Source organism: Neophocaena asiaeorientalis, unplaced genomic scaffold (genome assembly GCF_003031525.2).
Source record: "Neophocaena asiaeorientalis asiaeorientalis breed wild unplaced genomic scaffold, Neophocaena_asiaeorientalis_V1.1 scaffold78, whole genome shotgun sequence".
Lineage (NCBI taxonomy): Eukaryota > Metazoa > Chordata > Mammalia > Artiodactyla > Phocoenidae > Neophocaena > Neophocaena asiaeorientalis.
The window spans coordinates 4,182,654-4,196,530 of record NW_020175018.1 but is presented as its reverse complement, the minus strand read 5'-3'; the positions used below and the strand labels follow the sequence as shown (position 1 = coordinate 4,196,530).

At 41.2% G+C, this 13,877-nt stretch overlaps 1 protein-coding gene across 2 annotated transcripts; it reads right to left on the bottom strand.

Moving 5' to 3' along the window:
* Window positions 1–1,961: 1,961 nt before the first annotated feature.
* TLR4 (toll like receptor 4) lies at window positions 1,962–12,901 on the bottom strand. 2 transcript variants are annotated; one of them, XM_024762134.1, is made up of 3 exons: window positions 12,344–12,901; window positions 7,402–7,568; window positions 1,962–5,063 (listed from the first exon to the last, which is right to left on the bottom strand). In XM_024762134.1, exons 1-3 carry the CDS (start codon window positions 12,434–12,436, stop codon window positions 2,798–2,800), a joined length of 2,526 nt encoding a protein of 841 aa, XP_024617902.1. In that variant the 5' UTR covers window positions 12,437–12,901; the 3' UTR covers window positions 1,962–2,797. The 2 variants fall into 2 exon arrangements, with proteins under 2 accessions (XP_024617902.1, XP_024617903.1); XM_024762135.1 differs by lacking the exon at window positions 7,402–7,568 and having other exon boundaries at window positions 12,344–12,686.
* Between the last annotated feature and the right edge of the window lie 976 nt (window positions 12,902–13,877).

Sequence of the window (13,877 nt, the reverse complement as noted above, 5' to 3'; positions counted from 1 at the left end):
CTTCAAAGTCTTTTGTAATACTTGGAGCTAAGGAACCAAGTGGAGGAGGTGGCTGAGAACATCGCTTCATAAAGTCCCAGAGGATTACTCCCCTTTAAAAGTGTTCCTTATATTGAACATGTACTATTTTTAATACTTAAAACAGTTTTGCAAAGTAATAATCTACCCTCCTTTTATATTTGAGTTAACTAGATTCTCAGGGAGGTGAAGCCGATGTCCAGAGGGTAAGTGGTGAATGTGAGTTTTGGCTTTCTCCAAAAGCCATACTGTCCAAAACACCAGGGGGGTCTCTCTGGAGTTAGGATGGGAAACCACTGCTAAAGCTTACTCTAAGGGTCTTTTTTTTCCTTGTCAAGATTTTCTAGTTCTAATTAACTAAACTTGTCCGTGTATTGTTTTTTTGAATCTCCCTCGTGCCCTTTATGGAAAGAAAGGTGTCATAAATAAATCACTCAGTATATATAATGTATATATGCATATGTATTTACCTAATGATTCATGGTTTCAGTGAAAAACCCTTGACTACTGTTAACCACACAGAGAGGTTCAGGAGTTTCACTTCCCGTCTTGTGAACCTGAAGCATGAAGCAGTGGGGTACAGTGGAAAGTGAGCTGCCCAGTGTAGGCTGGAAGCCAAGTTCAGGCCCTGCCACTTTACTCTGTGGCCTAATAAATTTACTTCCTGGAACTTCAGATTTTACACCAGTAAAATTGTGAAATGACTTCTTAATCTGCTACCCCCCCCCCCAGATCAAAAGAGATTCAAATGTGGTTATAATTGTGTGAATATGTTCTAAGTTGTAGGGTGGTACACAAATTTAAGGCATTATTATTAATTTTTCTTTCTTTTTCTATTCCACCCTTCATCTCTGTTTAATCCAGAGAATTTAAATGGCTGCAAAGAACCTGTCCTAGGCCTAACTTTCCTTTTTCTTCCCCTTATGTTTCTGTCATATCATTTCTTTCCTTTCTTGGCCACCTCACCTGCAATTTTCAGAATTCCCAGCTGGGAGAGGGGACTGATAGGAAGAAGACCAGTGACAGTCTTGGATCCAGGAAATATTCCAGTCCTATTTTGATTTTCCTCCTTGGAGTCTTGTATATTTGCTTGAACTAACACACAGATGAAGAATGCATATTTAAATATGAAAAGAAACACACTCACATATAGCCTAGACACACACAAAAATGCATGCCTTCAGGCATACTCAGAATATAGCACAGACATTTGTATATAAGGAATCACATACCAACACTAGAGTGAGGACCTAACTCAAACATCTGGAGACATCTATGTCAAATGCAAATATTCCCCTTGCAATATAATCACACTTTCTTCCATGCAGACATGATCACGAAAAGCAACAGGAACACATAGAGGCGTGTGCACAGATACATACATCCACTTTCACTAGCACATAAGACCTATAAACACACCCAGGCATGTTCAGCAGCTCCAACCACGCTCCAACCAAAATGCACTCTGGAACACTCAGTCACAAACACACTCCTAAATGTGGCCATATTTCCAGTTTTTGACAACAGTATTTTCCAAGTGTCCTCATTGCCCTTTCTTTGACTGCACCATTCTGGGAAAGCTGGCTGCATGTGCTTTTCAAAGAATTTCCCTTAGCATGACCCACAGTAACCTCAAGGACATTACTTTCTCAATGATAATATCTACTCTTTCCTAAATGTGATCATGGAGTGACATCCAACAGGAAACAGCAATGTGTGCTCCCCACCTCGAACCATTTCAAAATCCCCTGAAAGATTCAATGGACCGTCAAACAATACTCATTTGCTGCAGAAGAAACCTTTGCTGCAACTCCCATCATGCAGTCACCCCAGCTCTATCAGCCCACAGGTTTCTGGGGTCATCAAGAAGAGCTGACCTCCTGAGGTCACCCCACCTCCTGCCCTGCCTCTAGCCTGAATTGCTCATGATGAGACCAGGAAGCTGGACTTGTCTCCCTCTATTACAATAAGTGCCACTTTCAACCAAATTATTTTAATGCTTCCTTCATGACAGTCATAACTTGGTAGGTAATAACTTCAGAATGGCATCAAGTGACAAAGTGACAGAGTATATTTTACATATTTGCTCAAAAGTTAGTGGTTAAGTATGGATCTTTCCAGCATGTCTCTAACAGCCTTATTTATGATATGGGTTTATAGAGAAGACATGAAAAATGAGAACTGGATTTATAAAGACAAAAAAATATCAGGGGACTAGTAGTTAATAAATAGAACATGCTAAGGGATAACCAGGATATTTGTGAATTGACTTAAAGTAGGGGGGTGGATCTGAATCTGGAGCCTTTTGAGTCACAAATAGAATTTAAATTATATTCAAAAGAAAAGGGAAAAGTGAGCCAAGACCTAGATCAGTTGAAACTACCAAAACTGCTTTGTTTTAACATGGCTAACACATATAACATGAGATGGTTTCTACTCAAAAGACGAAGGAGAAGAAGTCTGTCCTTTTCTAATCTCACTGAGGCCCAATCTCTTAGTTCTAATTCAACTTGACGGGGTAAGAGTTGAGTTGACTTTCCCTGTCCTGGACTCCTTAGCTGAGTTGGTTGAAACATCCACCTGGAAGTTCTGTATTTCAGTACGGTGTTTATGCCCTCTACATTGTAAACTCCATGGGATTAGCAGTCCTGAATATCTTGTGCACCATTAAATCACCAGCCTTTCGCACAATGCTTGGTACGTTGCAGCTTTTAATACTTGTTAACTGAACAATCACTGTGTCCAGCTGGGCAAGGAGCACATCAGGAGATTTTCCTCCTCAAGTGGATGTTGTTGCTTCCTGCTGTCTGCTGTCTGCATCTGCTGTTCCTTCTGGCCTCCATGGTTTACCGTCCAGCAAGGCTTTTCTGAGTCGTCTCCAGAAGATGTGCCGCCCCAGGACACTGTCCTCCCACTCCAGGTAGGTATTCCTGTTGAGAAGGCGATACAGCTCTACCTGCTGCCGCAGCAGGGACTTCTCCAACTTCTGCAGGACTATGAAGATGATGCCAGCACGGCTGCTAAGAAACTGCCAGGTCTGGGCAATCTCATACTCAAAGATACACCATCGGCTCTGGATGAAGTGCTGGGACACCACGACAATAACCTTCCGGCTTTTGTGGAAACCTTCCTGGATGATGTTGGCGGCAATGGCTACCCCAGGAATAAAGTCTCTGTAGTGAAGGCAGAGCTGAAAGGGGGGCACCCCCCCCTCCAAGTTCTTTACCAATTCATTCCTCACCCAGTCTTCGTCCTGGCTTGAGTAGATTACAAAAGCATCATAGGTGCTTTCACCTCTGCCATACTTTTTGCAGCCAGCAAGAAGCATTAGGTGGAAATAGAACTTATAGACCAGGGCTCCTGCCGCAGATACCAAGAGGATGGTGAGAACCGACACACTAATGATCGTCTTGTTCATCTGACAGGTGGCATTCCTGAAACTAAGCACGGGCATGTCCCGCATATCTAAAGGTTGTGTACACATCATTTGCTCAGCTCCCACCAAGAGCTGCCTCTGGTCCTTGACCCACTGCAGGAAACTCTGGTGTTCACAAACACAAGCAAAGTCATTCTGAGTAAGATTTAACAAAGCAAGGCTCCTTGGCAAATGCTGTAGTTCTTGCTCCTTGGACTCCATGATACGGTTGAAACTGCAGTCCAGAATCTGGAGGGAGTGGAGTGGTTTATAAGGAAGTGTATCCAATGACAAGAGTTTGTTGTGACTCATATTTAGCACCTGAAGTTTAGGGAGGGAGTGAAATGCCATCTGGGATACCCGTTCCAGTTGACACTTAGAGAGGTCCAGGATGGTTAAGTTAGTCAGTTCTGTGAAGATATCAGGAAGCAAGTTGTTCTGAAAAGAATTGCCTGCCATTTTCAAGGTTTGGAGGCTGACCAAGCCAACAAAGATGCCATGGAAGACAACTCGGGTGTTGGTATAAGAAATATCAAGGTAACGGAGATTTCTGAGTGATAGGAATACTGAAAAATCGTTGGCCTGTTTCAGATTGGAATGCTGAAAATCCAGATGTTCTAGTTGCTCTAAGCCCAAGAAGTTTGAATTCATAGTAATGACATCATTGAAGCTCAGATCTAAATGCTTCAGTTTGGTTGTCCCAAAATTGGTGTGAGAACAGCAACCCTTGAAACTCAAGTGATTTCTTTTGAGATCTAGAAACTGAAGGTTTGGTAGCTCAAATTCAGTAAAAGTGCTCATACCTTTGTTGCCTATGAAAACAAACTTTTTGAGAGAATTGAGCTTCAATGTGGGGAATTGTTTAAAATTACACTTAGTCAATTCTAAGTGTTGCCATCTGTAATCCTTAGGAAGGGCTTCTAGACTGTCTACATTCAGACTCAACAGAGAAATCGCAGAAACATTTACCAAACAATTAAATAAGCCTGTATCACTCCTTGGGAATTCACTGAAGTGTGCTATCCGAAACTGTTCGAAGGTCAAATTGCACAGTCCCTCCAGGACAGATCTGTCAAAACTTTTCACGATCCTTTCATTTTTAAATTCTCCCAAAACCAACCGATTGATTTTTAAACCAGCCAGACCTTGAATACAAATTTTCATTACATGTGTACTATTAAAATTACTTCGCAAAGTCAGTTCATTGAGCTTAATTTCTTTAAAGGTGCCTGGTTCAATAAAGTCTAAAGGGTTCAGGGACAAATCTAAAGAGAGGTTGAGTAGGGGCATTTGACGTAGAACCTTCAAGTCTTCGTGATAAATATTTTGGATTTTGTTATTAGAAAGATCCAAGTGCTCCAGGTTGGGCAGGTTAGAAAAATATTCAGGAAACTTGAAGGAATGGATAAGATTGTGAGCCACATTAAGCTCCTTCAAGGTTTTGAGATGCCCAATGGGGAAGTCCTCTAGAGATGCTAGGTTTGTCTCCACAGCTACCAGCTTCTGTAAACTTGATAGCCCAGAAAAGGCTCCCGGGGCTAAACTCTCTATAGGGTTTCCTGTCAATATCAAGGTGGAGAGGTGGTTTAGGCCCTGATATGCATCATCTTCAATCATCTGAATTTCACATCTACAAGGAAAAGAGACACAGATTACATAATATTTCGGCTGAATAAAAAAAAAAAAAATGAAATATCAACACAGTCACCTAGATCTTCACACAGATATGACATGACATATTATGATGCATAGGCAAAAGTGTCAAGCAAGGCAGATGAAGCAAAGAAGAAACCCCACAAATTTGGTACTATCGTACTGGCTCCCGTGACAGTCTCTTTTTATCACACCAGGCACTCATGCTAAGCAGAGGCAGCCCATCCAACAGAGGGAAACCAGTTAAAGATCAGTGATTGGGGCACGTGAAGACTGAACCTTGGATCAGCTTTAGCCATTTCCTGACACACATAATTGTGATTATATATCTGATTGGTACAGAGGAGGCAGATAGCTGTTAGTTGCTAGGCCTGGTAAATGACTAGTGAATGTCAATTTCAAAGGTATAAAAAATTACACCGAAGTGTCACAGATATCCTTAATGTTCATGAAAAGTTCTCCATATAGGGCTCATCACTTAATATTAATCAGAGTATTAAGATGAAGAGAATATTTAACTTGGAAGCAGGAAATGTGAACATGAATCTCTGGTCTGCTGTCAACAAGGCATGTGCATGTATATGAATCCCTTAAACTCTCCAAGCCTCAATTTCCTCATCTACAAAAAGAAAAAAATGTATCAATAGATTTCCATAGGAAAAAAAGGCTGCCTGGTCTATCACAAAGCATCCTTAGAAGATAAGTGGAGTTACTGTATATGAAGAAGCAGCATGCGAAGTCAGAGTATCTATTGCACTGTAGTCTGTCCTTGCCCTAATCCAGAATCTCCTCCTGGCTAACCAGGAGGGGGAGCTAGCCTCTCTCCAAGCACATATTTAAAGCCTCTGAGGGTAGTTCCTTGGGTATGTGTTGCGTCGAAAGTGAATTATAAGGGACATTGATGAGAATCTTTTGTTTAAAAAAAAGCGTTGGTCTGTCTACCTCAATTCAGTATATTTCTTGACAAAATTCTTATTCAGAAAACTGAAATTTATAAACTAGTGGAATGCTATAATAGTAGTTTATGCTTATAAAGTCTACTTTACAAGGTTTTTTAATATATATAGCATGTTAACATTTAGTATCACAGTTAACCCTATGGGGTAAGGTTCACCATTTATGTTTCACAGATTTGAAAACTGAGACTCAAGTCACACAAAGTGACGTGCCTCAGGCCACATGGCAGTATATGTTGGAGGAGGACCCAGCTCAAGTCTTCTGACCTCCATAAGGCTCTATGTCACTGCCTTCAAAATGCTTGATCCCCCCTTTGATGTAGTCTATCAATATCCAAATTAGAGTATAAAACATAAGATGATCACTCTTCTGCAGAAATATCTACTATCCTCTTATCCTTTATTAAGAGTTTCTATAATAAAATGTCATACATAAAATGTTTCTCCATTTTTCACAAACCCTTATACAAATTATAGTCCATTATCTATTACATTTCTAAATAAGGTCCCTGATGATGAAAATGATTTTAGGATTCAATTCCCCCCAAAATTATGATAATAACTTCACCTGTTCTAATGAATGATATACTTCCCTATATCAGAAAAATAAAACATTAGTCACTGTTCTGTCTCACAGCAGATGTTTTCCTTTGATCTTGTTATCTTTCTCTTTGGGTTACTTGTATCTTTCTAATTCCTTGTCCTCTACCCCACTTCCAATATTCTAAACATTATTTGAATCCCACTCAGTTCATGAACTCTATATTGACTATTCACTGCATAGAAGGCCCCTTTTCTGTACAACACAATGTCTTGCCTCTAGTTTGCAAATAACTTATCACCTCCTCTTGTATATTACTGTCCTTATTATCTCAGGTTCAAAAGCCAAAATCAGAATCATGTAGCATGTGTTGAATGTCTACTATGCTGAACACCATGCTCAGGGTTTAAACATATCAATGCTTTCAAGTGGATATGCCCTCCTTAATAGCTAGGGTTGTATGTTATATATCAACATACTCTTGTTTCCTAGCAAAGTGAGCAACATATAGCAAGTGGTCAATAAATATCTGCTGATGAAAGAGTTTGAGTCAATCTACTCCCCTAACTTAAAAGAAAATCAAAGATAGAATTGTCCTTAAAGACTGTCTCATCCAACTGCTCATTTCACAAATAAGAAAGCTGAGACCTGGAGAAGGGAGGTGGCTTGCCCGAAGTTATATAGCAGGTAAGATGTCTGTTGAATGAATAAATAGGTGAATGAAAATGAGACTTCACTAATCAGGCTTTCTGACTTAAGAATGAAATGATAAAACAACGAATATTTCTCCGTGTACAATGGTAAAACTCATACACTACCTGGATAAATCCAACATCTGCAGTTCTGGGAAGCTGGAGAAGCTATGGCTGTTTAAATGATTCAGGTGGTTAAAGCTCAGGTCCAGTATCTTGGTCGATGTGGGGATGTTGTCAGGGATTTTGTAGAGATTCAGCTCCATGCATTGGTAACTAATGTTAGGAACCACCTGAAATGGTCAGACATTAGATGCAGTGTCTTGCTGCATGCATCTTACCAGACCTCCCAGCTCCTCTCCTCTCCTAGGCCAGAGCCTGGGATGCCACTGGGACAAGCACAGGGGCCAGTCAGCCGTCTTTCATCCATCCATCCATCCAGTCGTGCATCCACCCGATCATCTGTTCGTCCATCCACCCATCCATTCATTTATCCACTCACTTCATTCTTATAAAATGTCTTACTCTAGATTAGGAAGGGAAAAGCACCTACCCAATGTTTAACCTCTACTATCACAATGGCAGCGTTTGGCGAGAAGCAATGGAGTCAAGTGGTGAAGAGCTGAAGCTCTAGAGTCCAAAAGCTCTGGGTTTCACCCTTCCCTGTGATTTGCAACAAGGGATTTTGTTGTTGTTGTTGTTTTAATTATTTATTTATTTATTTATTTATTTAGGGCTGTGTTGGGTCTTCCTTGTGATGCACGGACTTCTCATTGCGGTAGCTTCTCATTGCAGAGAACAGGCTGTAGGTGCGCAGGCTTCAGTAGTTGTGACACGCAGGCCCAGTAGTTGTGGCTCACGGGCTTAGTTGCTCCGCGGCCTGTGGGATCTTCCCGAGCCAGGGATCTAACCCGAGTCCCCTGCATTGGCAGGCAGATTCTTAAGCACTGTGCCACCAGGGAAGTCCCATTGTTGTTGTTTTTCTAAATACACCTCTTGTTGTATACAAGCTTAGGGAGACTGCGAGTCGGGTGTCCAGACCTTCCTTAGTCATAGCCCAAGTTTTGCCAATTGTATTCTTTCCCTTGGATCAATGACCTTTGAGCAGATGAGATAGAAATGGGGACAAATCTTTGAAAATGGGGACAAATCTTTGAAGTGCGTAGACTCCAGTGGTGGAACCTAGTGAATAAGGTCAAGTGCTCGATGCTGTCTTGGTTCCTCTGCTGAGTTCTATCATACTTTCCCAAATTCTTTGTAAGCCTCGTTCTCTAAACTCCCATTTAATTTCCTAATTCTCTGATTCTTCAACAAAATTCCTTGCTTAAGCCAGCTAATTTTGGTTTTCAGTTTAAAACCAGTAGAATCTTTTAAAAGGATTAATGAGATAAGGTATTAAAGAGATCATCTCAAAGCCTATTACAGTGTAAATGATAAATAAATGTTAGCATGCATTATTATTGGCTATTATTAATTCCCCACTATATGCAGGCTTGTTTCTTATATGTTACATGTTTGAACTTAATCTTCAAATAAACCCTTTTAAGAAGAAAAATTCGGTGAGATGAAGTAACATGTGTAACGTCTCACAGGCCATAGTGCAGCTCTTTGCTTTATTCACTTGTCTCCTGAAATGGTATTCCTCACAGAATCCTCACAGCCCATACCGTCTAATAGAGGATGGTGCCAGGCATCATCCCTTACCCTCTTTTATCCTCCTTCACGGGAGTCATCACTATCTAACATTATGCCTTCTATGGGATTGTTCCATACGTACTGTTTGTTTCCCTCACTAGATCGTAAGCTTTGAGACTCTAGCTCTCTGTCTCCAGCACTCAGAATGATGCCCGGAAAATATTTGTTTGAACAAATGAATTGATAACCGATTACATGGAAGTTTATTCAAATCCCAGTTGAAGGCATTTTCTGCGAAGTGCTGTGGGCAGCACAAAGACCAATGTGATAAGGCTCCAGACTTCAATGAGCTCACAGTCTAGAGTAAGAGTTATGATAGGAGGACAACTCATCCTGAAAAGGGTCTTAAACTAGGCTTGGCAAGTATTCCCTTTGGTTCAGAAAAGGTAGAGATCAATCCTGGATCCAGGGATTGTAGATTGTAGAAGGCTTCCAAGAAAGAGAATATTTCCAGGTGGGTCTGGAAGGATAAGTGAGATTTGGATATGGAAAGAGGAAGAATGAGGGAAGAGTGTGAGTACACAGGGGTAGAAAACTAGCTCAGATTAGCTGGTGTGTGGCAGGAGTGGTGAAACCTAAGCCAGAGGGGAAGCCAGAGCCAGATCAGAAGGGCCTCATACTTTGTCCTGTGGCAATACTTTTAATCACTTAACACGTATGAATTGAACAACTACATGTGCCAGGCACTGGGATAAAGTGATAAATAAAACCAGCAATGACCTTGCCCTCTTACAGATTCCATTTCAACAGAAAGACAAACAGCGAACAATAAATAAATAAATAAATATACAAATATATATATTCACAACATTATATGTATTTTATATATATAGTATATATATGTATACCCAATGATGTGATATAAAAAAAAATGAAGCAGCATAGGTGATTAGAGTCAAATATAGTGAGTGGGGAGCTCTACATGAGGCAATCAAGGAAGACTTCCCAGAGGAGGTGACATTTAAGCAGAAATTTGAGTGAAGTGAGGGATTAAGCTATGAAAATATCTAGGGCTGCACTGTCCAATATGGTAGCCACTAGCCACACACGGCTGTTGAGTATGAGAAATGTAGATAGTTTAAATATGATAAATGTAAAATATATACAAATCTCAAGGACTTAGTACCAAAGAAAGAATGTAAACTATCTTGTTACTAGTCCAGTATATATTACATTTTGAAATAGTATTTTGAATATACTGACTTAAATAAAAATATTATTAAAGTTAAATTCACCTGTTGGTTTTTTATTTTTTTAACTACTAGAACATAGTTTAAAACATAGTTTTAAATTCAGTTAGTTAAAATTAAGTTAATTTGGTTAAATAAAATTTTAGTTAAATTTAGTTTATTAAATATATCATTTAAATTTAAATATCATGTGACCCATTGAGCAGCACTGATCTAGGGGAAAAGCATTCTAGCTAGAGGAACTAGCCAGTGCAAAGGCCCCATGGTAGGAAAAGGTCCTAATAGCAATGGAAAGTTATTAAAAGTTTTTAAGGACAGTAATTTGTTAGATCTGAACCTCAGGAAAAACAACAACAATGACAAATAAACAGCAGACGAAAATGAGCAGAGTAGATTAAAGGAAGGGGGCTGAGGGGTCAGGAGATGAGTCACTGCCCAAAAGTCAAGGCCTGGGGAACTGAGGATCTGCCCTAGGTTGGCACTGAGGTGATGGGCAGGGTTGGACAAGTTTCAGAAACAGGGCATTTGGGGCATGGGAAATGGGAGGAGCCAGGAGTGGCTGTAATTGTATCCTGGGGTGACCATGATTGGAGGATCCATACCCACTAACTGAACAGCAGGAGAGACACAGGGAGGACAATGAGCAGGGAATGGGGGGAACAGAGGACGTGGAAATAACAAACTTGTCTTTGTTACGTATTAAAGTACACAATTTCCCCCATGTCCTCAATGTCAGGACTGCTGGTTATGCGTTTCTTGAATTTCTGCCACACCCTAAATCCCAGGGCATTCTTCTGGCTGCTTGGTTCTGCCGTGGGCTTTCCAAAGCAATTGTGAAGTCCATGCAGGGGAAAAACAAAGGAGATCCTTCATGAATGAGATTACAAACCAGCTGATTGGTGTTTCACAAAGAAAGAAAGCATTGGGCTTCCCTGGTGGTGCAGTGGTTGAAAAACTGCCTTTCAGTGCAGGGGACGCGGGTTCGATCCCTGGTCCGGGAAGATCCCACATGCCGCAGAGCAACTAAGCCCATGCGCCACAGCTACAGAGCCTGTGCTCTAGAGCCCGCGAGCCACAACTACTGAGCCCACGTGCCACAGCCACTGAAGCCTGTGCGCCTAGAGCCCATGCTCCACAACAAGAGAAGCCACTGCAATGAGAAGCCCGCGCACCGCAACAAAGAGTAGCCCCCACTCGCCGCAACCAGAGAAAATCCCGCGCGCAGCAATGAAGACCCAACGCGGCCAGAAATAATAAATAAATAAAATTAAATAATAAAATAAATAAATTTATTTACAAAAAAAAGAAAGAAAGCATTGCCTTAGCTGATATTTTGCATCTCTCCCTGTCTCTTTTTCTTCTCTCTCCATCGCTCTTTCTCTTTCTCTGTATCTCTGTCTCTCCTTTTCTTTTCCAACTCCTTTTCATTTTTTGGACAGAACTATGACTAGATTCAGAAGTCTGAAGTCCACTTAGAAAGTTGTTTCTATTAAGAGACCAAAAATATCTTCTTCCTGAGATCGAAAGGAGCAAAGCAACAGCTTGAAGCAGAGTGTACAAACCACCAGCGTTAAGCAATGACAGGAAGCAGGCTTCTTACAACCTTCTATTAAAGCCTATAATTCTTTTATCGATGTGAAAACTAGTCTCAGAGAGGTTTAATAACTTCTGCAAGGTCACACACCCGAAAGTGAAAGAAGAGTGATTTTTTTTTTTTTTTTTTTGCAGTATGCGGGCCTCCCACCGCCGTGGCCTCTCCCGTTGCGGAGCACAGGCTCCGGAAACGCATGCTCAGCGGCCATGGCTCATGGGCCCAGCTGCTCCGCAGCATGTGGGATCCTCCCGGAATGGGGCACGAACCCGCGTCCCCTGCATCGGCAGGTGGACCCTTAACCACTGCACCACCAGGGAAGCCCCAAGAAGAGTGATCTTAAGCAGGTCTATCTGACCTGAAGTCCGTAGGAGCACTTTAACTCCTAAATGGGACATGACCCTATGGGCTGCTTGTTAATGTCCTATAGCCATGAATCATTTGGTCCCTGTGGTTTCTTAAGTTTTTATGGTAATTTGATGTCTGTTCGCAAATGAAACTAACTGGGGCCCGTCATGGGAAACTGAGCTGAGAGCACTTTTTCAGAAGCAAGGCAAAGCTCCAGGAAGCCGAACTGACTCCAACCACGTACCTGTACACAAGGGTCCCAGCTCTCCGACCTCAGGCAGAAGAGGAAGGCCATGGCTAGGATCAGAGCCACAGCCAGGCGGGTGCGAGGCATCATCCTGGCATTTTCTGTGACCAAAAGTGGCCTTCTGGAAACATGACCCTCTGTGTCGGCGGGTCAAGGCAGCCTCCGAGGCACTGTGCTTTCTTCTCTTCCCTGCTCGGTGCCCCAGGACACTGACTGTATTCAAAGCAGTGCTGGGTTAAGGGAGGAGAGGAAGTGAGAGTGGCAACCTTAGCATTCTGGACTTTTGTTTCTCTAATATTTATCTCCTCTGTCACTGGAGGGGAAGTTAGAAGAAGAAGAAGAAAATGTCTGCAGACCAGGGGCTGGAGTAACAGCAAGAGGAAGCTGGCTGTTATCCCAGGAGGTCATCTGACATCAGGATTAGAGAGTTTAGGAAAGTAATCAGACTGGTCATACAGCATGTGTGACTAACTACCTAGGATGGTGGCTTCCCACTTTTGTTTTAGTAGTGGAAACTTACTGTCTATATTAATTTCCTAGGCAACTATAAAAAAAAAAAACACACAGAATAGGTGGCTTAAACAACAGACATTTATTTTCTCACAAAGTTCAGGAGGCTAGAAGTCTGAGTTCAGAGGGTCAGCAGGGTTGATTTCTTCTCAGGCTCTTTCCTTGGCTTGTAGATGGCCATCTTCCCCCCTGTGCCTTCACATGGTCTTTCCTCTGTGTGTGACTGTGTCCTAAGTTCCTCTTCTTATAAGGAAATCAGTCAGTCAAAGTGGATGAGGGCCCACCCTAATCCATTACCTCATCACCTCATTTTACCTTAATTGCCTTTTTAAAGACCCAATCTCAAAATATAGTCACATTCTGGGGTACTGGGGTGAAGACTCCAACCTATACATTTTGGTGGGGGATACTATTTAGCCCACGGCACTGTCCAATTTTATGAAATCAAGATTCATAAAACGTAAGCCCACATTTATGAAACATTGAAAATAATGCTCCAGTGAAACACATTTTGAAAAGTACAGGAATATTGACAGAAGATTGGGATGAAAAATCAAATATTCCGATATTCAAATCCAGCCTAGGTGATTTATGGCCTTGTAGCATTGATCAAGTCACTTAAACTATTGAGACTTAATTTCTGGTCTGTAAAATGGGACAATAGTTCTAATCACAACAGAAGTTCACATTTATGAAATTTCATAAATAGAAAGCCACGTGATGCAAGCCACTAAGCATTAGTTTTCTGGTCTCTCAAGTGGAGATAATCACATTTGTCTTGCATGATTGAATTAAGTTAATTTACATAAAATGCCTAGTCTAGTGCATGGTTCATCAGGATATTCCATAAATTGGTAGCTATTAAGGTGATTAAAAATATGAATGTAATGAGGATAATAATTCAAAGTACTGTTATGGGATTAAATAAGATGGCATTTGTAAAGCTTTGAGGACAGAGAGTGTCTAGGGTGTAAGAAGTGTAGTGTAAGTTTCCGTTAAATAAGAACGTAGGTTAAAATGG

Excerpts from the sequence above, each read along its gene's own strand:
- TLR4 (XM_024762134.1), bottom strand. The coding sequence starts at position 12,436 with ATGATGCCTCGCACCCGCCTGGCTGTGGCTCTGATCCTAGCCATGGCC. Across the intron at positions 7,569-12,343 it reads GCTGGGACCCTTGTGTACAG|GTGGTTCCTAACATTAGTTA; the intron begins GTACGTGGTTGG and ends TGACCATTTCAG. Across the intron at positions 5,064-7,401 it reads CAGATGTTGGATTTATCCAG|ATGTGAAATTCAGATGATTG; the intron begins GTAGTGTATGAG and ends TTTTCCTTGTAG.